At 35.9% G+C, this 25,927-nt stretch overlaps 3 protein-coding genes and 1 non-coding gene across 12 annotated transcripts; 2 read left to right on the top strand and 2 right to left on the bottom strand.

Moving 5' to 3' along the window:
* The first annotated feature begins 4,204 nt into the window (after positions 1 to 4,204).
* Positions 4,205 to 9,727, top strand: LOC111807166 (conserved oligomeric Golgi complex subunit 4-like). Its single transcript, XM_023692757.2, has 2 exons — positions 4,205 to 5,941; positions 9,025 to 9,727. The coding sequence occupies exons 1-2, from the start codon at positions 4,316 to 4,318 to the stop codon at positions 9,652 to 9,654; spliced, it is 2,256 nt and encodes a 751-aa protein (XP_023548525.2). The 5' UTR covers positions 4,205 to 4,315; the 3' UTR covers positions 9,655 to 9,727.
* Positions 9,728 to 11,251: 1,524 nt separating this feature from the next.
* LOC111807184 (pyruvate dehydrogenase E1 alpha) lies at positions 11,252 to 13,792 on the bottom strand. The gene is made up of 3 exons (XM_023692786.2): positions 13,342 to 13,792; positions 12,275 to 13,055; positions 11,252 to 11,666 (listed from the first exon to the last, which is right to left on the bottom strand). The coding sequence occupies exons 1-3, from the start codon at positions 13,567 to 13,569 to the stop codon at positions 11,389 to 11,391; spliced, it is 1,287 nt and encodes a 428-aa protein (XP_023548554.2). The 5' UTR covers positions 13,570 to 13,792; the 3' UTR covers positions 11,252 to 11,388.
* A 966-nt stretch (positions 13,793 to 14,758) lies between these two features.
* On the top strand, positions 14,759 to 14,830 carry TRNAC-GCA (transfer RNA cysteine (anticodon GCA)). The gene has a single exon. It is a non-coding gene; the product is annotated as a tRNA-Cys (tRNA).
* Positions 14,831 to 20,170: 5,340 nt separating this feature from the next.
* On the bottom strand, positions 20,171 to 25,557 carry LOC111807737 (uncharacterized). 9 transcript variants are annotated; one of them, XM_023693609.2, is made up of 10 exons: positions 25,434 to 25,555; positions 25,079 to 25,148; positions 24,354 to 24,430; positions 22,964 to 23,128; positions 22,741 to 22,846; positions 22,316 to 22,498; positions 22,010 to 22,181; positions 21,299 to 21,570; positions 21,122 to 21,211; positions 20,171 to 20,449 (listed from the first exon to the last, which is right to left on the bottom strand). In XM_023693609.2, the coding sequence occupies exons 3-10, from the start codon at positions 24,366 to 24,368 to the stop codon at positions 20,382 to 20,384; spliced, it is 1,071 nt and encodes a 356-aa protein (XP_023549377.2). In that variant the 5' UTR covers positions 24,369 to 24,430; positions 25,079 to 25,148; positions 25,434 to 25,555; the 3' UTR covers positions 20,171 to 20,381. The 9 variants fall into 9 exon arrangements, with proteins under 9 accessions (XP_023549377.2, XP_023549371.2, XP_023549373.2 ...); XM_023693603.2 differs by lacking the exon at positions 20,171 to 20,449 and adding an exon at positions 20,482 to 20,859 and having other exon boundaries at positions 24,354 to 24,465; positions 25,434 to 25,557; XM_023693605.2 differs by lacking the exon at positions 20,171 to 20,449 and adding an exon at positions 20,482 to 20,859 and having other exon boundaries at positions 24,354 to 24,459; positions 25,434 to 25,557.
* Positions 25,558 to 25,927: the final 370 nt, after the last annotated feature.

The raw sequence follows: 25,927 nt of genomic DNA, 5'->3' as shown, positions 1-25,927 counted from the left end.
ACAGTGAAGCTACATTTCAAGCCTTGTACCTTTCAATTGATCCATCCACGAGACACATTATTTTATAGACCCACTTGCAAGAGATGAGTTTGATATCTCTTGGTCTTGATACTAGTTCCCAAGTTTGATTTTGCTCCAAGACTATAATTTCTTCCTCCATTGTCGGCTGTCAAGCTGTATTTTGTGATGCTTCTTCGTACATCTTTGGCTCTTTAGCTTCTCGTCTTCTATAATAAGTGTTTTGGCATACTATGGATTTTGATATTTGATTTTTTCTAACCATCTTTTTTGAGGTGTCATTTGTGTTTCACTAGGTTTCCTTGGTTGAGTCACTTCTTTCACTAGCACCAGTATCACTTGGATCTTCAGGTACATCAACACTTAAGTAAATGTGTACAGTTTGCTCCCCCTTCTTTAATTTCTTCAATGTTGTCCATGTCTGGTAATACTTCCTTCTCTAAGAGCCACCTACTTCCATTACACCAATATGATCGTCAATCACGTGGTTTGAGCATCCTAAATCAATGATCCAGTCATTTTCATAATCGATATACTCTTCCATCATTTCCATGAGCGCTAGATCATCTTTTTCTATAGCATATATTACCTGTGCAGCCCATTCCTCCTTCATCTCCATGTTTGAGAATGCCACATTGCTTTCGACAAACTTTTTCTTGGACTAACAATCCCTATGCATGTAGCCCTTTTCCCGCAATGGTAGCAAATACCTTCAAATCTCTTCACTTGAGAGCTTTGTTGTCATTCTTCTGACATCTCCCTAGTTGTACAGTTCCTTGGTGACTTCTTCCTTTGTCATCATTTTTGTATCCACGTTTGATAGACGACTTATTGTTACTCCGATTTAACTTGTGTAGAGTGCTCCTTCTTCACCCTTTAATGTGATGCCTCCCATTTGCTTCGCCATGACTTCTTGACTGCCTAGCAAATTTTCAAACTCTACAAATGATGGTTGAGTTGGCCATCCCTGTACAACAATAACAAAGCTTCTATATTTTGGTCGTAATTCGTGAATAATGATCCTCTTCATTCGAGCTTCTCCAATGACAGACTTCGGGTCTAGTTCAGTAATCTCCCAGCAAATCGACTTGACCTTGTGGAATTACTGAGCAATCATCATGTCACGTTGTGAAATTGATAACAACTTGTTCTTTAGAAGTTGTAGCCTCGTATCGTTCTTCTTTGAGAACAACATCACGAACAAGTCTCATGCTTCTTTTGGTGACTTGTCATCCCAAACATGCTCTAACATCTCTTCTTTGATTATGGTCTTCAAGGCAAACATTGCTTTGCCTGCTTTGATTCTCCATTTGCGCAAGGCGGCATTATAATTTTTCTCTGGCGATGTAGTTTCACTCCCGTTTCCCAAAGGTTCTATCCTTGTAAATAGGACATTACGCATGTTGTCCATGTATTGTAATTGTTCTTGTTGAGTTTCTTGATTCCTCCATCGATTTAAAAATCACACATCGTGTTGGCTATACCTCAGTAATACAAACAAGCTATTTCGAAAGTAATACAAACAAGTTATTTCGACACAAAATTTGTTGAGTTATAACTACTCACAAAGCAAAAAAACTCACCCACTAATAATCTTAAGAAATCGTTTATGATGTGGAAGATTAGACAAACCTGCAACCATAGAGCATACTAAGAATTCCAAGAAATTATACTAAGAATTCCAAGAGATTAGACAACTTACGCTAAACTGACTGTGATACCAAATTATTGAACATAACTCTCAAATACCCACTCCTTATTAAAATCAATCGATTACAAGAGACTTTATACAAACTTTTGCACTCTCTCCTTTCCATTTGTGTGGATGAAAAAATAGGTAGGCTGGAAGTTATTTATAGTAAAGCTCACACAATCCATTATCTAACGATTTATTCTTAACATATATAAATCTTTTTTTAAAAATATCTAATTTTTTTTAGTAAAATAGTGAGATATCAAAATATTTAGATATCTTTATTTCTAAACCATTTTTATAAAATACCTAAATCATTTTAGTAAAAATGAATATATAATTGGCTCATATAATTATTAAGTTTGATCCCTTTAGACTAGTGATGATATTTTAACATGTTCGAGGTCGATGAGAGATATAAGTTACTAAGCTAGTGTCTACAGCAAGGTTATCTTGTCAGGTTCTAGATCCATCTATTTTATGATGGGTTAAACGAGAAACTGAAGGGACAATTTTTGCTAAGATCCTTGCTTAAGCCAAGACCCTATTAAAGAAGATGTAACCATTATGTTATGACCTAATTTTTTAGAGTTCGAAGATCAAATCATGACGAAAAAGTTAAAAGGCAAAAGTAAATTAAATAATAGTAAAAATAGGGTAAAATTTTGTGCAATTTAAAGCAAACAACCCCCTAATTAAAAACAAATAAATAAGAATTATAAACCAATGTTGTTTAAGGTTTATTACGTATAGGGACTAGGGTTGGGGACACAAAATTCAAACAACACAAACGACCCAAAAGTCACATTAACATTGATACCTCGGGAAGATCCCACTGTGACCGTGCAGCTTCTAAACGCTCCACACCTCGATCAACAGTCAATGAGCACCTAAAATAATTGTAGAATGGGTAAAAATACTCAATAAATAGCCTACTTGTAGGCTTTCATTGCATCCAATCCTAGTAAGTTACCACAAATTTTTCATGGCAACCAGAGCCTTTGAGAAGGCCTCAAAGTTTGAGCAGTTTTCTTGTCCATTACAAACCCACTCTAAAATTTGGGTGTCGTTCACCCATTTCTAACATCGTGGATATACTGAACGACGTATTTTAGCTCGAGATGAATTATTATTACTGTTCTTTTGATTTATTCAGCTTACATAACCACAACAATGAAAGATCGATATCTTAGATTGAGAGCTACTTCAGAAATTTGATAGGATAGTATGACATCTACGGGTCTGAACATCATTTATAGAAGGTTAACTAGTAGACCCTTCCACATACTTGCTAACTACTAAGTTACTTGTTGGTCCCTTGTCACCTCTTTGGACGGTTTATAGCACAGAGACCCTATTTATAAGAGACCCTTAGTCATTTCTACTAGATAAAGACACCTAGTCGCCTGAACGAGCTATTTCTAAAAGGTCTGACCTAAGTCGCTAATAGCGCTAATGACATACCAGAGAAGATAGGAGATAGAGACTCTGATTACTTGATTCACACTACTAATAGGTTTGTTAAGCTTTCTTAGTCATCCTTGGATGCCATAGAGCTTTACTAGGTTCTTCTGGCATCTAGGCGGTTTAAATCTGAACTTACATTTTCAAGACACTCGTATTAGCTCTTCTAGATGCCATGAAGCTTTACTAATCAATGCACACAATCTTGGGGTTCTCGGTCTACTGAAACATTTCTGACCTAGGTCAACATGAAACTATTCTAGCTTTAACGCTCTAATCTTAACTTAGTATATTCATTCATGCTTTGTTAGGGAGATACTCCTATCAATCACCTAAATCACCAAATACATTATCTAAATATTCATACAAGCTCAATGAGGAAATAGCATTCATAAATCACACAGCACAAATCAAAAATCTCATTCTTCTTTCAAGCTAGCAGAAAGCATTTAGATCGACATGCATTTCAAAAATCTCATCCGAGGAACATTTTGTCAAATTTTCATTACATACATAACATTCTCGTTCATACTACCCTTCTAAAGTCATAATCACGTATATTCTAACTACCTAAGACAAGATATCTCACATGCTAGTATATACTAGCGATTCCAACAAGTATTGCTCAAAAAAAGTATGAATGATTATTTATTTGGGCGTGTGTGTCTGTTTTTTTTCTTGCTTTTCTGTCTACTAGGAGCTATAAATTTATTGAAATTTCTCAAGTTATAACCTAATTCGAATTAAGTTAGAGTTAGTATCGAAATCAAGTCGAAAAAATCATCTAGAAAAAAATGATTATTGGATGATGAAAGTCCTACAACTAATTTAGGAAATGATCATAGTAGGAAGAAAAACCTAAAGCAAAACCACTAGAGCTCATGCTCAAAATGAACAATATCATATCACTGTGAGGGTCGCCCTCACTATTTACTTTGGAGTTATTTTAACCAAATATATATATATATATATATATATATATATATATATATATATTAGCCATTCTCATCCAACTGCCGGTAAGATGAATGTTCATTTCTGTGTGTTTGTTTGCAAATGGGAGTAGAATAGATACAGAAGCTTCACTTCCTCTGTCTCTGTAGAAGGAGGCTTTCCACCTGCAAGCCAGATCTCCAGGATATGGCTTCCACTCCCACCGGCTCCATCACTACCGTCGAAGATGATCGTCACCTCGATCACCAAGACTCCATCAAATTCGGCTCTACGGAGGCACTCGAACACATTCGAACCCTCACCGATGTCGGAGCCATGACCCGTCTCCTTCACGAGTGCATTGCGTACCAGCGAGCCCTAGACCTCAATCTCGACAATCTTCTCTCCCAACGCTCCGACCTTGACAAGCAGCTCGTGCAGCTTCAGCGCTCCGCTGAAGTCATCGGCATTGTTGAAGCGGATGCCGATTACATGCTCTCTAACGTCACATCCACCAGCGGCCTCGCCGACCAGGTTAGCGCCAAGGTCCGCGATCTTGATCTGGCCCAGTCGCGGGTCAATTCCACCCTGCTTCGTATCGACGCCATTGTTGAGAGAGGGAATTGTATTGAAGGCGTCAAGAAAGCTCTTGATTCCGAGGACTACGAATCTGCAGCCAAGTATGTGCAGACGTTTCTGCAAATCGATGCTAAGTACCAGGATTCCGGGTCGGATCAGAGGGAACAATTGTTGGAATCGAAAAACCAGTTGGAGGGAATTGTCAGGAAGAGGCTCTCGGCGGCTGTGGACCAGCGGGATCATCCCATGATCTTGCGATTCATACGGCTTTATTCTCCTTTAGGTTTGGAGGAGGAAGGGTTGCAGGTTTATGTTGGGTACTTGAAGAAGGTGATTGGAATGAGGTCTAGGCTTGAATTTGAGAATTTGGTGGAGCTGATGGAGCAGCAATACCAAAATCATAATGTGGGCAGTAATCAAAGCCAAATTAATTTTGTTGGCGGCTTGACAAATTTGTTCAAGGATATTGTTTTGGCTATAGAAGAAAATGATGAGATCTTAAGGAGTCTATGTGGTGAGGATGGGATTGTATACGCGATATGTGAACTTCAGGAGGAGTGTGATTCGCGTGGATCTTTAATCTTGAAGAAGTATGTGGAATATAGGAAATTGGCTCAGTTGTCGTCTGAAATTAATGCTCAAAACAAGAATTTACTAGCTGTTGGTGGACCAGAAGGACCTGACCCAAGGGAAGTCGAGTTATACTTGGAAGAATTGTTGACGTTAATGCAGTTAGGTGAGGACTACACTGAATTCATGGTCTCCAAAATCAAGGGATTGAGTTCTATAGATCCAGAGTTGGTTCCCCGAGCTACAAAGGCTTTCAGAAGTGGAAGTTTTAGCAAAGCAGTTCAAGATATCACAGGATTTTATGTGATTCTAGAGGGATTTTTCATGGTTGAAAATGTGAGGAAAGCTATCAAGATAGATGAGCAGGTGCCTGATAGTCTTACAACTTCTATGGTGGACGATGTGTTCTACGTCCTACAGAGTTGCTTAAGACGTGCGATTTCCACTTCGAATATTAGCTCATTGATTGCAGTTCTGAGTGGTGCTAGTAGTCTGTTGAGCAATGAGTACCAAGAGGCATTACAACAGAAAATGCGAGAACCAAATTTAGGTGCAAAACTATTCTTAGGTGGTGTTGGTGTACAAAAAACAGGGACTGAGATTGCAACAGCCTTGAATAACATGGACGTGAGCAGTGAATATGTTTTGAAACTCAAACATGAGATTGAGGAGCAATGTACTGAGGTATCATACTTCACCTTGACATTTACTTCATACATAACTGCTACTGTTGTGCTATATTACACTAGTTTTCTTTTTGCACTTTTAGTTTTCATTTTTCACGTTTTGTGGCCCCTTTGTTTAGTGTTTAAAAGGCTGGTTGAGATTGAAAACCTATTTTGTTAACTTTGTAATCTGTTGTGTGAATTTATAGCCTTGGCAGATGAGTATTGCTTTTGAAATTGCATAGTTCATTGTCAAACGTTTGATAGCATATAAAGCTGGGTTTCCCCATCTGATGTTCTGTTTTAGTTTCACTATTTGTATCAAATTTATCCTCCATTCTTGTTTAAAAGTAGTTCAGCTACTAAGTGGGACTCCCTGAATCTGGTTCCTGTCTCTAAGCCGGAACTATCCACCCTACTAACACGATAAAAAATAATTTCATTGACAGTATGAAATTTCGAAAGGGGGAGAAACCCCGTCTGGTGAATTACGAAATAACTCTCTAATTGGAGAGGAGGGAGGAAAAGTTATAGTAGTGGAAGAGGGGGAAACATTTACACCAAGAAACAACCACATTAATAACAGATTCAAAAAATCTGTGATGGGGAAGTTCCTTATCTTGAAAAATCCCTCTTGTTTCTCTCTTGCCATATGATCCAGCAGTAAGCTCGAATAAAATTCTCCCATAGGGCTTTTTTCCTTTTCTTGAAAGGATGGTCCCCTATTGTAAAGTGCAGCATCTGTTGAGGGTTATTTCGTAAGGCTGTAACCCATCCAATGGAGTGAAAAATAAATTTCACACCAAACTCACTTCAACCAAAAGATGGCCTTGTGATTCAGCATCCTTCTTGCAACCTGAAATCCTACGTTGTTATTCGAACACGTGTCCCCCTTGCCTCTGTGCTCGTTGGTAATATTTTCACATGTTCCACATTTGGAAAACCTGCAAAGCATAAATTTAGTGAACATAAAATGGAAATGACAGACACTTGATTCCGGAACTATGGGATTGAGATCTAACCACTTTTTAATAATAAAACTTTTCAATGCCAAGACCACCGGAACTCTTTGGCAAGTTTCTGTCTAAGAAATTCTACAATCTGTTTTGAGGTTGCAATGAACCAACAGTGTACTGGAAAATGCTCGTTGACAATTTTTGCGCTTTCTCAGCCCCATCTAGGGATATAGAATTCAGTATGTAGAAGTTCTATCTTATCTTTGAGAGTAAGTAACTTATATTTTGCATCTTCCATATGCTGCATTCTGTTTAATTACAATATATTGTATATTGTATTATTTGAGAATCATCAGTATCAAATTGATCTGGAAATTAAACTCGATATACTTCTTGCTATTGTGTATTCTCTTCCAAAGTTGAAGTTAATTTTACAACTTTTTTAGCCTGGCACAATTCTTTTATGTTTTGGTGCATGATTTTCTTTTCTTTTCCTCTTCTATTTTGGTAGTCCTTACTTCTATTGAGGGATAATCGAGAGATACGTTGATAGGAATGTAAGAACCAAAATTTTGTTTATTTCTAAGGAGAAAGGCGGCTAAACCCAACCATAAAGTTATGGGTGGTTAGCTATGCAATATGAATTTTGTTTTATGTTTTTTGGTTTCTGGAGTAAGATGGATTCGGTGCATATCCATTTGGCAGAATTTATTAAAACTATTTTTGGATTTTGTGATCAAAATAGTTGAAATTCTGAACAACATTTTTTTGTTTTCTATGTATCTAATTTTGAATTTGAAATTTTAACATATCTATTTAAAACTAAAGCTTTGATAAATATAGTACTTCATGTTAGTTAAATTAACATATGTATAATACTACATATATTATCAGTTATATGATACTGTAAAACAATAATTATACATAGTTTATTAATAAAACATTTTTATAAATAAAATAATTATAGTTGGTAACTATAATTATTTTTTTAGTTTATAAATATTTTATCAAACACATTTTAAATACTTCAAATTATGTTCCGGTTTCTAAATTTGCTACCAAATACATATTCAAAAACACTGAAAACATGAAATACAATTTTGTTATTCATGAAATCTCTCGTTTTCAAATTTATGTTTTGAGATCATTAACAAATGCAATTTCACTTTGTTGGCCCTTTTGTGCTAATACATGTGAGGCCTTTTTCCCCTTTAAATGAAAAGTCATACATTCGTAGAACAAATGAAAAAATTTACAGCAATACCAAAGAACAACTCATTACAAAATGGAGTTGAAACAATATTAGCAATGACAAAATCCAAAAAAGAAAGAACCATTACAAAAAGAGGGGGGGTTTCAAATTAAAAACCTTGTCAAATATTATACTTTTTCTTCTTTATTTTCCCATTGACGAGCTTTATTAATTCACCTTTTGGTGTTGGGAGCCCAATAAGACGCTTTTATTTCACCCTTTGAGATAATCGACAATAGATAAGTACAAAACTCTTTTGATCACTGACACCTAAGGGGAAGAATTACCATGCCATAGTCCAGTCCTCCCCTAATGTGAGGCCCAATTTTGTAGTGACATACAAGTTAGTTCTGTTACAGGAAGATGTCGAATATTTTGGGGAGGATAGAGATCTAAGGGGATTTTGTATTAGTCTTGAAATTTTTGGTGTAGAGAATCCTGGGAGCAGAGTTCAGATCTCTTGAAGAGCTTCATCAATGTATAACAGTTAGATATTCATCATGTTTTACCTTCAGAAGATGGACTGAAATTGTTGGGTCCTCCCTAATTTTTTAGCCTCTTTGTTCGTTCTGGACCGTTATTCGGTAATGATATATAATGTATTAATTAAGAGCTACTTTTAACCTTAGACATTTGTAAAATCTAGTGTTGCAGCTTATTAGTAGATCTGGGTTGATTAGTTTGACGATGAAGGAATGACAGTTGTGTACTAATTCTTATTCTATCATATGTCTCATGTCTCATGTCTCCCTGAAATTAATTACATCAGCTGGGATACTTCACTTACTGTTATTTTGTTCCATGTGAACTCCCCAGTGCCGTAATTTGTTCTGATTATTTTGTAGTGTTGTTTCCAATATATGTAACACAAATCGTGTGGAACCATTTTGGTAGGTATTTCCTGCGCCTGCAGACAGAGAAAAAGTGAAATCTTGTTTATCTGAATTGGGTGATATGAGCAGCACTTTCAAGCAAGCTTTGAATGCTGGGCTGGAACAACTAGCTGGAACTATAACACCTCGGATTCGCCCAGTCTTAGACACTGTTGCAACATTTAGCTACGAATTGTCGGAGGTTGAGTATGCTGATAACGAGGTGAATGACCCATGGGTCCAAAGACTTCTCCATGCAGTGGAGACGAATGTGGCATGGTTTCAGCCTCTAATGACTGCCAACAATTACGACTCGTTTGTGCATTTGGTGATCGATTTCATTGTAAAGAGACTTGAAGTGATTATGGTGCAGAAGAGATTCAGTCAGCTTGGAGGGCTTCAACTTGACAGAGATGCAAGGGCGTTGGTGAGCCACTTTTCCAGCATGACTCAGAGAACTGTTAGAGATAAGTTCGCTCGGCTCACTCAAATGGCCACAATTCTCAACTTGGAGAAGGTTTCAGAGATTCTAGACTTCTGGGGTGAGAACTCAGGACCTATGACATGGAGACTTACACCAGCAGAGGTAAGGCGTGTGTTGGGTCTCAGAGTTGACTTTAAACCTGAAGCTATTGCTGGTCTTAAATTGTAAACTTATTTTAGTATTTACCTCATATATTCTTTGGTTCTTTCCTATTAAGAAATACCTACCTCTCTTGCCTTCATCTTGCTTCTTAACTTTTTGTTACTTTCAACTTTAAATACTGATAGCTCAGCCAAGCAGATATACTTTTGGACGTTTAACAGTACACTTCCTTGTTTTTCCTGTGAAAAGAATTATGAATTTTGATACTTGAGAATCTGGTTTATGAGTGTTACATTTTGAATATGATGATGATTCAAGGGTTGGTTTGATGATTGGAAACGGATGTTTAAAAGGAGCAGAATAGTTCTTGAAACGAGTCCAACTCTCCAATGTCAATAGGCTTAAACCTGCATGGTTCGATTTTCTTGAATCTGTTTACCAACTTGAAACCTAAACAGAGCAGTATTCTACATGTGGTATAATCTGTTTCAACTGCATTAAAGGTTTCATAAAAATATCTTCTAATTGTTTTTGGTCTTTACATCACAACTTGGTCGAAACTGTAATCTTGAAACCTAATTTGATCAAGAGTTGATGTGATGTATCCACGTTATTTCACATTATCTCTCTATTCTAATCAATACGATCATTATCTCTCTATTCTAATCAATACTTGATCGTGATACTACATTTGTTACTCTTCCATAAAAACAAAAGATTAAGCCGCCTATTTAAGATCGTGATACTACATTCGAATGTCGATGACGAGGTAAGTAGCCATCTTAGACTTTTCTTAAGCATATGGTAAAAATTGCTTGGATTTAAGTATGAACTTTAAACAAAATATGAATCAAGGAAATATGGAGAAAAAAAATACAAAGAACCAAGGTTAAGGCCCTGAACCGATCAAATTGCAAGATTACATCAAAATAACTCACTAAATGAACTCTGCTAATTATATATGTGACCATAATGCCTCTAAGAGTTAAAGCCCTGAACCAATCAAATTGTTCATTACGTTAAAATAACTTACTAAATGAACTTACTAAATGAACTTTGCTGAATTGACATGTTAATTATATTTGAACTTTGGTAGTTTAAGTAGATAAGTAATGGTGTAAAATGATCCTAATGCCCCTAAGATAGAATAAGAGGTATCCAAACCCAGAATTAAGGATAAAATGACCAAACAGCTAAAGTAATATTCATAAGGGTTATCGATCGATGACAAAATAGTGAAAAATAAATTGGGATTGCCTTTGATGTGATCAAAGTTTAGGAGGAAACAGAAAACAATTCATATTACCCAAAAATCGTAATAGATGTAAGGGGAGTTAAGTGTGGAGGATAAAAGGGAATGGCTTCTTCCATGAACCAAGCATGGATTGATGGAGTTCTTGATTCATCCACACATTACACATCAAACAAACACAAAATCTAATCCAGAGAACCACAACATGTTCAAAAATCTAATATCAATGAAACCTAGAGACCATATTAGTTAGCAGTATGAACCAAAACAGACTACAAACTTAAAGTAAATACTAAAACATAAGGTGGTTTCCTTCCTTTAACACATAAGTTTGATTAGTAGAGGAACGTGTTTTAACATACAGTAAATCAAAATTGGGAAAAGAAAAACTAGAGGACGACCCGAAGAAAGGAGAGGGGAATTCCTGCTACATTCACCAAAAGCTACTTAACATTCAACAATTACAAATAACCAGAAATAGCCCAACAGAAACAGTGAACAAAACCCAATTAAAATAAAAATAAGAACACACAAAGTTTGTGAGAAGATCAGACGTGTGCAGTGCCTTCTGTGAACTTGGGATCCTCACATCTGTACTTTCCATCGGGCCCTATTCCGAACCCTTTCGGATCAGCAAACACGTTCTCTAGTAACTGACTTCTGGCTGGATGGGGGCTTTCATCTGCAAACTCTACTGCTTCTTCAACCACCTCGTCTATCCTCTTCTCTATCGCCTTTAACTGCTGTTCACTCGCTAGATTCTTCTCCACCAAGTACTTCTTCAACGCTGCGATGGGATCTCTAGCAGCATAACGGGCCTTCTCGGCTGCCACGGTTAAATCAGGAATTCTTAATCCTTTGTACTTTCCAGAGTTATCATATTTCAATAAGAAACTACTACACTTGTGTCATCTAGTCGAGTCGGTCTATGAACTCTAAAGAGTGACCACATATTTAACTGATGAATATGAGAAATCTACATATGTATTATCATGCCAATTTGCTAAATGTATCAAATGAGCTCAAACTGTTCTTCCTGGTGAGCAATCAGCCATGCAAAGGTCACATAATGGAGTAGTTATGTCCAAAAAGCTTGCCTGGTTTCTTCCTTATTCACTGCCACTTCTATCATGTTTGGTTCACTAAGAATCTATTCAGTAAACATTGCAAGATGACTCCAATAATGGCCTCAGACAATGCACTCAGGACTAAATCAGCTATAACATTTCCCTCTTTGTTAAGTAAAAACTGAACTAATGAATGAATTATCCTCTAATGCTGTGTGGAGTAAGGATTAAGAGATTAGCTGCTATCATTATTCATGGGAAATGAATTCAGGAACTTTTAGATGATCAGCAATAATAAATGTCAACAAGCAAATGCATATTTAGAATTGACAGAACCAAATGTAGGTGTGAATTTAAGAGAACTAACCAGGGTCACGGAGTTCATCTGGATCGGCCAGTGAGTGTCCTCTAAACCTATAGGTTTCACATTCCACGAGAGTCGGTCCTTCTCCTCTCCTGGCTCTTCCAATTGCCTCCTTTGCAACCTCCCTCACCTTCAAAACATCCATACCATCAACATGAACACCAGGCATTCCAAATGCAGGACCCTTCTTCCAAATTTCAGGATCTGATGTTGCCCTTAAATGCGACATTCCGATTGCCCAAAGATTATTCTCCACAACAAATACAATTGGCAATTTCCACAGAGCTGCCATGTTCAAACACTCAAAGAACTGACCATTGTTGCAAGTTCCATCTCCAAAAAACGCCAGTGTGACATCTTCGCAATCTGCCTCTTTTAAAACTTCTCTCTTGTATTTAGATGTAAATGCCGCACCGGTGGCCACTGGTATGCCTTCCCCGATGAAGGCGAATCCGCCGATCACATTATGTTCTTTCGAGAACATATGCATTGAGCCACCTTGGCCACGGCAGCACCCAGTGGTCTTTCCAAAGAGCTCACTCATGACCTCGCGGGCTGGAACTCCCTTGCTAAGAGCATGAACATGATCACGATAAGTGCTGACTACGGTATCCCTCTTTGTAAGCAGCTTGATAAAGCCAGTGGAAACAGCTTCTTGGCCATTGTAAAGATGAACAAAACCAAACATTTTGCCTCTGTAATACATCTGTGCACACATGTCCTCAAAAACTCTGCCTAAGATCATGTCCTCATAGAGTACCAAACCCTCTTCTTTTGTAATCAGCTGTGTAGATACAGGAAAGGGAACCAAAAAAGTGGAAGAACTTTTAAACCAAGATGAATCCATGCGGTGGAGCAAATTAACAATAATCGATAATGACAATCTCAAACAGTAAAACAGGGAGACGAAAATTAAGAAATTAAAAATCAATCGATGAATCCATGCAGGCATAGAAAGTGAAATTCCATGCTAAATTACCCGATTCCCCCAAAAATTGCAGGGCATTAGCAACCCAATAAGAAAAGAATCAACCCCGAACAAAATCCGGAATCAAGAATCCGAAACGTACCAGATTGGAACCGGATTTGAGCTTCTTCTCCTTGACAACATCGGAAACAGCAACGACAGGGGAGGATCGACAGCGAGTGGTGGATTTGGAGATAGATGGGAAGCGAAATCGAGATCCAAGAAAGTTGGAGGTGGATCTAAAGGGATGAAAGAAGAGGGGTTTTTGGTTAGATCTGGGGGAGTCGAGAAGAAGGGGTTGGAGGATTTTGGGAGATGCAGAGAGGGACATTGTGAAGTGGGGTTGTGAGGGGAGGAGAAGAGGGGAAATGGAATGGAATGGAATGGAAAGGAAGAGAAAATGGAGAAGATGTATAAAAGGGGTGGAAGAGGAGAAGGGGAGGGCGGAGGAAACGAGGAGAGGGAGCTTGGGAATCGCCGCCTTTTGTGAGGCGTGAGGATTTTGGTGTTGCGTTTTCACTGCAAACTGGAAAGGATGAAATGGAGTGGAGAAGAACACATTTCTACTGCAACAACAACAAACAATTAACTCTTTTTTAGTTCATATTCCATCTTCTAACACCTTTTTAACTTCATCAAAACTTTCATTTTAACCCTTCAAATCTAAAATTTGTTTCAAAATATATCAACAAGTTGATATGATTCATTACAAAAATGTCTATCATTCTCACTCCATGTGGGACAAGTTATGTTGATATGATTCATTACAAAAATGTCTATCATTCTCATTCCATGCAATACAATCTCTCGCACGCTCATAATTCATTGAATATGATACCACCACTTACAAGTCTCCACCAAAAAGATTTGGATCATATTACAAAATGAGTCGTATTAATAGTCTTATCAAGTTAAGACACTCAACTTTATCAATATATCATAACCCTTTAAGTTATAACTTGAATATGATCAATTAACTATTTAAAATTATATTAATAACCTGAATTTTTCATTTCATAAATAATATTAAATTGTAAATAAAATAATAATTAATTACGATACTTTAAGATATAAATTTTAATATGAAGTATATCAATGATATGAAACGATTCAATATTGCTTCAACTCTATATGGAAACGACCGTCAATATGTGCCAGTTTGTCACTCTTATATTTGATGACTTGAACTTACATCCTTTTATGAACATATATATATATATATTTTAATTATAAACAATAAAAAATAGTTTTATTATCAATTAAATATTTGGTTGAATTTCAAATATTATAAATTAACTTCTGAACATATTTGATTTTACAAATATCATATAATTTATTACGTAGATTTTAGAAAAATGAACTTATAACATGAAATATTTTTTAAATTTATATTTTTAATAAAAATATGTATTATGGATAGGGATATAATTTATGAACCACGGTGGGATCCACTTATCACCACTCAAAGTTTGCAACAAGAATTAAATTTATATTTGAAATGTTGAATTTCTCTCAACCGTGGGTCCATAGCTCAGTGGTAGAGCATTTGACTGCAGATCAAGAGGTCACCGGTTCGAACCCGGTTGGGCCCTTTATTTGGTTTTATTTTTCTTTTTTTTTTCCTGCTACTTGAATAATATCATATAATGAAATTTAATTTATTATTAATGTATATAAGACACATGTTTAATCTAACCTCACTCAAATTTCAAACGAATTTAAAATGAATTTTACTTGTATTAATTTCTTGGGTGTAATATATTCTTTAATATTTGATATTCTTTAATAAAGCTCATTCACCAGAGTTATTTACAATTAAAATTAAAATTTATTGTTTAGAAACTACTTGTAATTGTCATCATTCATGGAATTTAAGTAAAAATAAGTTAAGCATGTATTAAATATTTTTTTGTAGACATATTTATTTAAGTAATTAGGCTCTTAAGATAATTTAGAATATGATTGAATAGATGTTGAACTTGATTTACGGTTTTAAGAGTTGATTATGGTGAGTAGTAGAATATTTTAGTAACATTGTGCTCGAATCACACAAAACTCAACAAATATGTGGCACTCCTTGAATGAGATGCATTTATTGTTGTAGTTGAAACTCTAACTGATTTGAATCCTTTTTGGTGGTCGTGAAATAGCACACATTGACGGTCGTGAAATAGCACACAATCAAATAATCAAGAATATTCATGTCTCTGACTTAGCACACCGTGCTGAAGTTTCATGAGATTTAGTAGACTAGGTACACTTATATATAAATCATATACCAGGATAGACTCATGAACATAAGCTAGAGTCATACATCGTACATACTAATCATCAATCCTAATATGCTCATACTCTCTCCATGCGATCATGATTTCTACAAATTAGGTCATGCTATCGCATGCCTTCATCGTAACTAAGCTCCTAATTACATGATGTACTTACTTAGCATCAATAACAAGTTAAAATATGCTTAGGAGCTTTGGTATGCTACTTGTATTGCTAACTCATTCTCACTAAAATCGCTCCTAATACGACAATTAATTATGTTACAGTTCCTTCAAATTACACTTATTTAATCATTTTTAGAGTTAATATTCATAGAACATGTCAAAAGGAGTAAGAATCGGAAAAACTAGAACTCACACCGTGTTTGAAGTGCCCTCAGGCACTCACACACATGCTCATGTGTGCCACTCGCCTAACGACCCTCGACTGCATGCAGTTTCATGCGTCAACCACCGCTTGGATGAGCTTTTTTTTTTTTTTTTTTTTTTTTTTTTTTTTTTTTTTTTTTAACCACACATCACCCTTCTCCTCGTGTGATCCTCCACCTCTTCCCCCAACTTGCTACTATTTTTTTTAAACACAAAATATTACAGTACCTTAGACAAAGGCTACTATTTGAAGCGCACTGTCATAGATGTTCCGATCTATCTAGCTATTGTCATCAAATACCTTGTCATCGAGAATTTAGAATTTGCCAGGAATGCAACGCATGACAACAAGAAAAATAGGATAAACTCTAAGCATGTTCTTCTAGCGGTGAGGAACGACGAGGTGTTTGAAAAATTGCTTCAAGAAGTCACAATTGCAAGTGAAGGAATTCTTCTAAACATCAACTCTTCTTAAACACCGAACATGAGAGAGGTGAGCAACACTTCTGCTAGTGCTCTGATAGGAATGAGCATGAGAGAGGCAAGCAACGTCCATGGAAATACTACAACAAGAGTGAGCACGAGAGAGGCGAGACAACACACGTGGAAGTGATCCAAGAGAAGTAAGCACGAGAAAGACAAGTAATGCCTCTGGAAGTACTCCAGGTAGATAATGTGCATAAATTATATGCTCTCACTACTTCAGCTGATAAATGCTAACAAAAAAGAGTTCTCACCTTCTGTCAGCATCCAAACTAATAATGAATGATATCTATTATTAGCTTGAGTTAAAGTGTCCGACCATTAGACTTATAACTTCATGTGATTTATTGAGATTCATGGTTTGTTCATATTTACCTAACCCATATCTAATATTAGAATTTAGTTATTTTTTTTATAAGTTATTGCAACAAAATGGTGATTTATGAGAGTTAATTACCTTTAAAAATCAAATTTATTGTTTAAAACCAACTTTTTATTGTCATAATTGTAAAAAACAAGTTACATGATTTGTAAAAACTAATTAAATAAGTGTATTAAATTTAAAAATAATTTAATTTATTTTCTTCTTCCAATCACTAACTTTGTTCTGACTCTCTTCGTACCCCTTCTTGCTTGAAAAAAGTTTTAACAAGTTTGAAAACAAAAACAGACCAAGAACTCAAGTGTAACCGTTCTTCGCTCGAATCTTAAATTTTCAAAAAAATTTATCTACCAAATTTTGTTGTAGATATGTATTTAATTACTTAGGCTATTAAAATCATTTAAAATATGTTTGAATAGGTGTTGAACTTGACTCACCCGAATATTTTAATTGCATTATGCTAAAATTGCACAAAACTCGAATATATGAGATGTGAGCGCAAACGAGTTGTAATCATTGAACGATATGCATTTGGGCTTTAGATTCAAGCTATAACCCTAATAATTTGTTCAGGAGGGGCGGAGATGAGGATTGTTGCGTTTCTGCTCCAAAAAGATGCTCGATTGTGGTGGTAGTCTACCTGGAGGACTCTGGCTACAAATGTCGACCGGGTCACATGGACACAATTTAAGGAGGCTTTTTTCAGGAAATTTTTCAAGACAATGTTGTGATATAAGGAGAGGTGAGAATTTATGAGTATTGAGTAGGGAGACACATTAGTAGAAGAATATGATCACGAGTTTACTCAATTGCCTTAATTCCTTCTTGCATGATCGACACTAAGGAAAGGAGAGTAGAATGTTTCATCATTCACTAGAGATTTAAGGTTTGAGGATCTATATCTGCTCATGAGACACCTAACTATGTCATGACACTTTGACTAAAAAAGGCGATTGATGACTGTGAACCCCCCTACAGTTGATAAAATTCTTGACTCGAGCCTTTCCAAAAAAAGGAGGAAAGTGGAGGCAATCGCACAACTCCCGACCAAGACCCCACCAAGTCGAGGTGGGTTTGGACAAACACAAGACAAGAGGCCGACATAGAAAAATTCTCATGAGAAAACGTTTTATACTAACTGTGGATGACACCACCTCGGACAATATAAGTTTAAGAGTAAAATGTGCTTCAACTGCTATATGGATGATATTGTAGCAAAAGGATGATGGTGGCTACTAGTCAACTAGTAAATGGTGATCAAATTTATGCCAATACTCGACAGGAGGCCGAGGCCTCAAACACTGTAGTCATAGGTATGTTGTCTATACTTTGACACTTTACATAGATGTTGTTTGATTTTTGTTCTACCCATTTCTTTATTTCTTCCAATTTTGTTAAACACATCCGGATAGACTAGAGTCATTAGGTAGTGTATTGTCGGTGGCCAATCCCATAGGGGTGAACACGAAACCCTATAAGAAAGTAAAACACTATCAAATGTTTTTGTCAAAGTTAAAAGGGGAGTGTCTCACAAATTTTTTTTTAATACTCACCCAATTTTGAGAATGAATTTTATATAAGGGTAAAGTCGTGGCATAGAAGTGACGAACAAGGTAGAGAAGCAAGTCATGGAGCAACTCAAGAATCTTTATGTTTTTTCTATATAAGATATTTTGGAAACTTGATTGAATCTTGTTATAACACTCCTCGTTTTAGCATCTTTTCATGTATTTTAAATTACAAACTTCTAGTTTTAAATGACGTCTCTCTCTGATACATGTGTAAAATGTTGGGTCATTACATTATGTGACACCTGAATAAAGAAGGAGTACATAAATAAACTGAGACCTCATCAAGATGAGAGTGATTTGAGGATGAGTGTTAAGAACGGCCTATAAGAATTAAAAATTACTACATATATGCCAACAAAGTGCACTTTTATTTTAAATGGCTCAATCATATGAACTTAAAATTTAAGCATAGAGCAGCACTATGTTGGAAGATCTACTTAGAGCAATCTTATGTTGAGTGGCCTTCGAAAACATGTGCGTGAAAACAAATCAAGGTGAAAAGACTATTAATAAAGAAAAATTAAATAAAAGGGCCTAATCAGTGACCTCTTGATCTGCAGTCAAATGCTCTACCACTGAGCTATGGACCCAAGCAATGGAGGCTACAACATATGTTAAATTAGATAAATATTTTATTATATTAGATATTAAAATATTAATGTGGTGATTATTCACCTATGGATGTCGTAAGTGGTTTAGAATAGACACAGGAAAGTCAAATGTGGTTTAGAATAGACACAGGAAAGTCAAATGCCCAATAAGAACCTAGTTGGATGGATGTTCGAGATGTCTCCATGTGATGATCGACACATGGATTAGTTTCCAATGAATGTGTCCAAGCAAGCTAAGATGGTCGAGATTTCCTGAGACATGGATGGTGTCACGATGCATGGGTTGTATAGTTGGGAATCGAGATGACGATGAGATGCAACATTGTTTATGAAAGACCTTTACCTAGAGTAGAGACAAGGTCGAGCTGGATGACTTGGACTTGAGTAGAGACAAGTTGGCTAGAGTCACAGACTATTGAACATGCACGCATGGACGGTGTGTGTGACCAAACAATTAGATTCTGCACAAATAGTCAATGAAGGCATAAGCGTGACGAAAAATGTGAATGAGGCGTGAGTTTACCTTAAAACTTAGGGTGAGCATGTCAAGATTACACAATTTTATTATTAATTAATATTTTGGTTTATTTAACAGATGTGCATTAATTCAACAAGTCAATTTATTATAAAAAGCCGTTTTTTTATAATGATAATAGGTGCTATGACCGTTGTGCAGTTATAATAATAATAAATTTATATATATTGCCACATTATTATTATTATTATTATTATTATTATTATTATTTTATCTTAAAATGTTGAATAATCATTTTTGGACAAATTTACTCCAATTTCCTAATTATAATTTCAATAATTTTATTATATAAATTCCTTTAAAAAAAAAAAAAGAGTTGAAAATTATTATTATTATTGAAAAAAAAACATGAGCTTCATTAGACCATCCACAGATTGTCTACTATCTCAAATATTCGAGTCAAATTTAAAAATATAAAGACAAACTTGTTACATACTAAAGTTCAAAAATAAAATTGAGTAGGGGTAACCCAACCTCGTAACATACTATTGCAGTCCCTTTAATCCAATGGACGATGTAATTGAAGACAGCACGTGATACGTCAAACGAGCCATCTTTATCCGATATCCATAGTATACCAATTGATATACAAATCAAAAGATTAGACACAATGGAAATGAATTTGAACAAAAAGAAATATGAAAGCAAATCATAGCCTCAACTTTCAAACAGTTAAAGAGGTTTGTAAAAGAACAATGAACAGAAATTCCTCCCTTGGCATCTTTACTTTTCTACTCAGAAATCATACAAAAAGCATACAACCTAACCGCATTTGATTTCAAGATGTTCCAATCTGAAGGCAACAGCCCACAAAATTTCTAGCAAAGGCTTATTAGTTATTGACCATTTTTTGATCTTACCCAAACTAATCAAAGTGAAAGGAAACATTGACTGCCTAACCTTACATCTAAGTTTTCTCCTCATCCGATTGCGAGCACGGTTGCTCAGGCACAGAATCAACGAAAAACTCCTCAACTGTAGGATAAAACAGATATCAAGTGTCAAGCAGTACACAATGACATACACCTTCAACTGCAGAATTTAACAATGCCATTCCGATAGACCCCAACAGTCGACATGTCTAGCAAGATGAGAGTTGTGGGCGAGTGAGTCGATGAGTTATAGAAATGTAATTTATGACAAACTTACACGGCAGGGTAGGAAATGGGAGTTTGAGAAGCATTTAGGGAAAGCTAAAGTAGAGGCGAGCGACACTTTTCAATTCAGAAGTTGAGAGTTGGAAGAGACGAACATCCTTGAATTATCATGAGGCTTGTATCTCTTCAACTTTCGTGTTGATTTAGTGAAGTTTATCACATTTTTAGGGAGTATTTGGACACCGGAATCATATCGGTATGGAAGGGCATTGAGAAAGAAGATGTTGCCTACATGTATGAGTTTAAATGTCTTCAAGACTAGAAGCTGAGATTTGATTATACAACATGCATATTGTAACCAGATTTGAATGAACTAAGCCGTTGGCAATAGTAATAGGACTACTTTCCTTTCTTTCCTTTTGTTTCTTTTTCATCTTCTTCATTATTTATTTAGCTTTAAAGAAAAAAGCAGAAAAGCTTCTGAGAACTAAACAGAGATGATATGAAACAGTTGAAAGAAGGCATTAAAGAGAACGTGTAGATTTGGTACCTAAATCCTCATTTTCTGGAGAATTGAGCAAAATATCCGAATCAGAAGGCAGAAATGGAGAACCAGGATAATTTCCCAAAGCTCCTAAATCTGCAATAGTTGAAAATGATGACAATAAGTTATTTACAATGGAAGCTAATATGAAAAATAAATGGTATAGTTTAAGCAAGGTATTACCTCCCAAATTCGACAAATCTGCTGTAAGATCTGACAGACTGAAGTTCCATTGAATTTGATCCAATGATCGGAAAGGATCCCGAGAATTTCCATCTGTACCATCCGGTGGAAGTTGCAAACCTACAGAATTCGCAACGTCCGATGTGAAGACAGTTTCAAGATTTGAAGTCTCTGCTCCAATTCCGGAGATTTCTGATGCTGAGAATGGGAAATGACCACTGGATGCCACAGATGTAGGACTCACAGGAATCTCTGACATTGATGACAACGCTCTGCTTGGTGGAAGAACAGCAGCCTCATCAGCAGTATTGTAGTTTGCCATAATTTAACAATTGAAACTATGATTCATTATCAGAGCCACCAAACAACAGATACAAGGAATTGACAAAAGCTAGATGGAGTCTACTAAGAAGAGGTTACCCTAAACCCTAAACCCTAAACCCACGCAAACAGATATTGTCTCCTTTGGGTTTTCCCTTTTGAGCTTCCCTCAAGGTTTTTAAAACACGTTTACTAAGAAGAGGTTTCCACACCCTTATAAAGAATGTTTCGTTCTCCTCTCCAACCGACGTGGGATCTCAGACATACATTAGCACAAGAAAAATATTTGAACCGTAGCAGAATTAAATTTTAGAAGGAACATTTCCAACCGCAGTGGGCATATCATGTCAGATGATAGGAAGAAGGGCCAAAGAGATCCTAAAAACTTACTCGTTTCCAGAATTCATCCGAATAGGATGATAGTTACTTGGTGCAGGGACTCCATTGACTATATGACAACTTGATATTCCATTACTCATAGTATCAACAAGGGGTTGACCTGGGACTGGAGCCATAGATTGCTGAAGGACTGGATACCCCATAGGTAAGTTATTATTATTAACTGCACTGCAAAAAGTTCGAGTTTATAAACTAAAATAATTTGATCACTTTAAGTAAAAAATTGAGGATATAAAAATTGGCAAAAAGGAAAGTACAAGTATGAATAAGCATTTTGTAGGAATGGAACCACCGTACCAGGCATAGGGTGAATCCCATTCTGTCTAGGTGCCAATGAAACCTTGGGAGGCATAGGATACTTCATGAGGTGATATTGATGCTCAAGCAAATGGTTGAATAAGAGGATTTGTTTTTTCAATTTCAACCTTATATAATATGCTCGGAAAAAGTCGGCATTTTCTTCTTCCAATTTCTGCCATACTGAATTAATAGGATATAAAATTATGTAGTTTAACGAAAGCCATGAAGCATTGATGCAAACAACAGATAAGTAGACTTTCAATAAGGGTTTTCTAAAACCTGCATCGTACATGATCATTTATATATAGGCTAAACTATACATATTGTTGTCGCCTATGTAAAAGTGATAAAGAACAAGGTATTATATTCAAATGAGAAAAGCAAAAATAATCAAGAAACTATTGAAGTAAGTTCCAATATACCGAGAGTTGTAAATCCAGGATCTATTCTTGCACGAGTCAGGAGCGTTTTAACCGCCTCGTCTCTGTTCATGTATAATTGTAAGCACCGCTCAATTAAATTCTGGACCTAAAACACCAAATTTAAAGAACCTATCAACACATCAAAACTTCACAAATATGGATAACTGGAATCACGAGAGGATAAAAAGAACATTGCTTCTAAACTAAGAATATCTTATCTTACAAATTCAATATCTTGAGGTGAGACTCTCTTGCTGTCATTGCTCGTTGCAGATACAGAACTTGAATCTGTAATAGGTGCCTCAGTTGTATTTAATTTGTCATTTTCTTTCTCATTTGCTTTCTCATTTGTTGAATCACGAGAAGCTTGAGCTGATTCTTTAGAGCCCTGTGAACTCCAAAAATGTCTTTTAGAATATAGCTGTAGGCAATATATGAAAGAAAAACCTCTCATTTGTAGGTTTGTGCTAGATGAAAGAAGCACTTAAAAAAGAGTCAGGAAAGAGTGTTCATAGACATGTTTATGATAATGCCACAAACTACATATAGATGGCTGTAACGACCCAAGCCCACCACTAGCAGATATTGTCTTTTTTGGGCTTCCCCTCAAGATTTTTAAAACACCTCTGCTAGGGAGAGGTTTCCACACCCTTATAAAGAATGTTTCGTCCTCGCTGGCACTTCGTTCCCTTCTCCAATCGATGTAGGACCCCCCAATCCACCCCCCTTCGGGGCTTAGCCTCCTTGCTAGCACATCGTCCAATGTCTGGCTCTGATACCATTTGTAACATCCCAAGCCCATCGCTAGCAGATATTGTTCTCTTTGGGTTTTCCTTTTCAGACTTCCTCTCAAGGTTTTTAAAACGTGTCTACTAAGGAGAGATTTCCACACCCTTATAAAGAACGATTCGTTATCCTCCCCAACCTCCCCAACCGATGTGGGATCTCACAATAGCAATATTACTAAACTGAATAAATGTAATGAAAATGATTAGAAGTTTATGCATTATATTAACTCATACCTTAGAAATTCGATAATTGATTTTCCAATGTGATCTAGGGAAGACAAGTCTTTTATATTAATTGGATCAGTATCAACCCAGACATCTTTTTCATATACTGATATCCTCTTGTGACCCAGCTTAAGGCCGAGCGTGACCAGGCTGTTTTTCTTGAAGATGTTCAGAGTATGCCAACCACTGGTGGCATTCCTTCTCTAAAGCACAAAGGAAGAGAAAGCCTTACTCCGACCGACCGACCCCCTGTACCGAACACTTTCATAGGCAAATTAGCCTCTACCTCTCTTTGTTTACGGCCTGCTTCAAGCATAACCATGGATTGATTAGAAAGCAACTATTGCTATGCATTTTTTCCCTATAAGGTTTAGATAACAGAGATGTGGATAGTATCCTCCTACAGTACTTGTGAGGCCTGTGGAAAATCGCCTATTTATTCACTTTACAAACATCCTCAAGCTTGTACAGGCAAATATTTTATGAGTACCTTTTAGAAAGCTAATTCATATCATAAATCGAACGAGGTCTATAAAATGAAGTGAACAAATTAAAATAATCCTGTAAAAGATGGACAATAATCAAGAGATAGAGAAGAACCTGTGTGGTCTTCATATTATCAAAATGCAGGTTAACCACATCCTTCTTCTCTATGCAATTGTTGGCGGAGTTTCAACCTGATAATAGAAGATTTTCTTTAATCCCCCTGAAACTGATTAATGAGCATATAAACGAAAGCAAATGATTTTGTACTTCAATCAATACACAAATGGTATTTCCTTTCTCTACTTAAATTATGTTATTTGTCAACTGTTAGAACAGTATCCATTCGAGTAAGGAAACAGCATTTTGTTTCTTATCATCTTGTTAACATTTGATTGATTTCCATGGTTTCGGTTCATAATGAAAAATAAGAGAGAGAATAACCAAATACCAAAACATGTGCTGATTGAATACTTAAAAGACTTTCCAAAAAGAATACAAAAAAAAAACAATAAAGGGTAAAGGATCTTCTGCACAGAACTATTTTGAACCCTTTTAGATTTTGTAATGACAATTAAAATAAGGATCTAAGCTCCACTTTTCCACCCTTTTTCCCTAATAAAGAATTGATCGTCAAAGGCACGCATTTCGAGTATGAAAAGGCTTTAATCTCAGAATAAAATAATTGTTTTCCAAAGCAACAAATGATCAAAATAATAATCAGATTCCCAGATCTAAATCAAGCTCAAATCATTCACATTTTACACTAGTTTAACAAAAGACCAATTAACGAAGAAACCAAATAGCAAAAGGAAAAGGTAGGAAGGATCTAGCAGTATTACCTAACACCAAGATTCTGGAACTCAAAAACAACAACGAAACTTCTCCAAGAAGCTCAAAATTCTCAAATATCTAACAAAGAAGAAGATCTAATTAAAACCGCTTCAAAAATCTAGATTCAAAAGCAGCTCACAGCCATCAAATAGAACAGAAAATGTTCACAATCGAGGAATAAGTCGAAAATGGGAGTAAATGGGCAGTGAAAAAGGTGCTGGAGAGTGAAGTGAAGGGGGGAAATCTTGGGGAAATGGGAGTGGGAGAAGGAGAAGGTGTTGCATTTATAGATTGGAATATTTTCCGGGAAAATGGCGGAAAAGAAAATGCTAGAAATAGAAAGGGGAGCCGGAGAGAATATACCTAAACGAGAGAAGTTTCCCCTGCTGTCGGCTGCGCTTGTGCATCTACGGCGCCATCCATTTTTTTGCGCCATTGAAGAACAAGATTTTTTTCTCTAATATCAAACAATTTTCTCATGTAAATATGAATTGAATTTTCTAGTGATAATATCATATAATTTAATAATAATTATTCAAATTTTAATTTTTAAAAATTAGATTTTGAATCTTAAAAATTAACAACCTCATCTACCAAACAACACATGTGTACACTTACAATTATGACTCGAAACACCCAATTATTAATTCTATATCTACGCTAAATTAATAAAAATACGAATTATATAAATAAATAAAAACATTAAATTGAACTCGTGTATTTTTTTTTTTTTTTGAAACATTGAAATCTATAAATAATATTTATCGATCAACTAGTTAAGAAAATATCCAAATTTATCTATATATATATATATATATATATATATATAATTATTGGCTTAGAGAACCAAATGTTGC

This window comes from Cucurbita pepo, chromosome 12 (assembly GCF_057944985.1).
Source record: "Cucurbita pepo subsp. pepo isolate OVF chromosome 12, ASM5794498v1, whole genome shotgun sequence".
NCBI lineage: Eukaryota > Viridiplantae > Streptophyta > Magnoliopsida > Cucurbitales > Cucurbitaceae > Cucurbita > Cucurbita pepo.
Note: the sequence above shows the minus strand (reverse complement) of the source record. Positions and strands in the feature narration are given on the sequence as shown.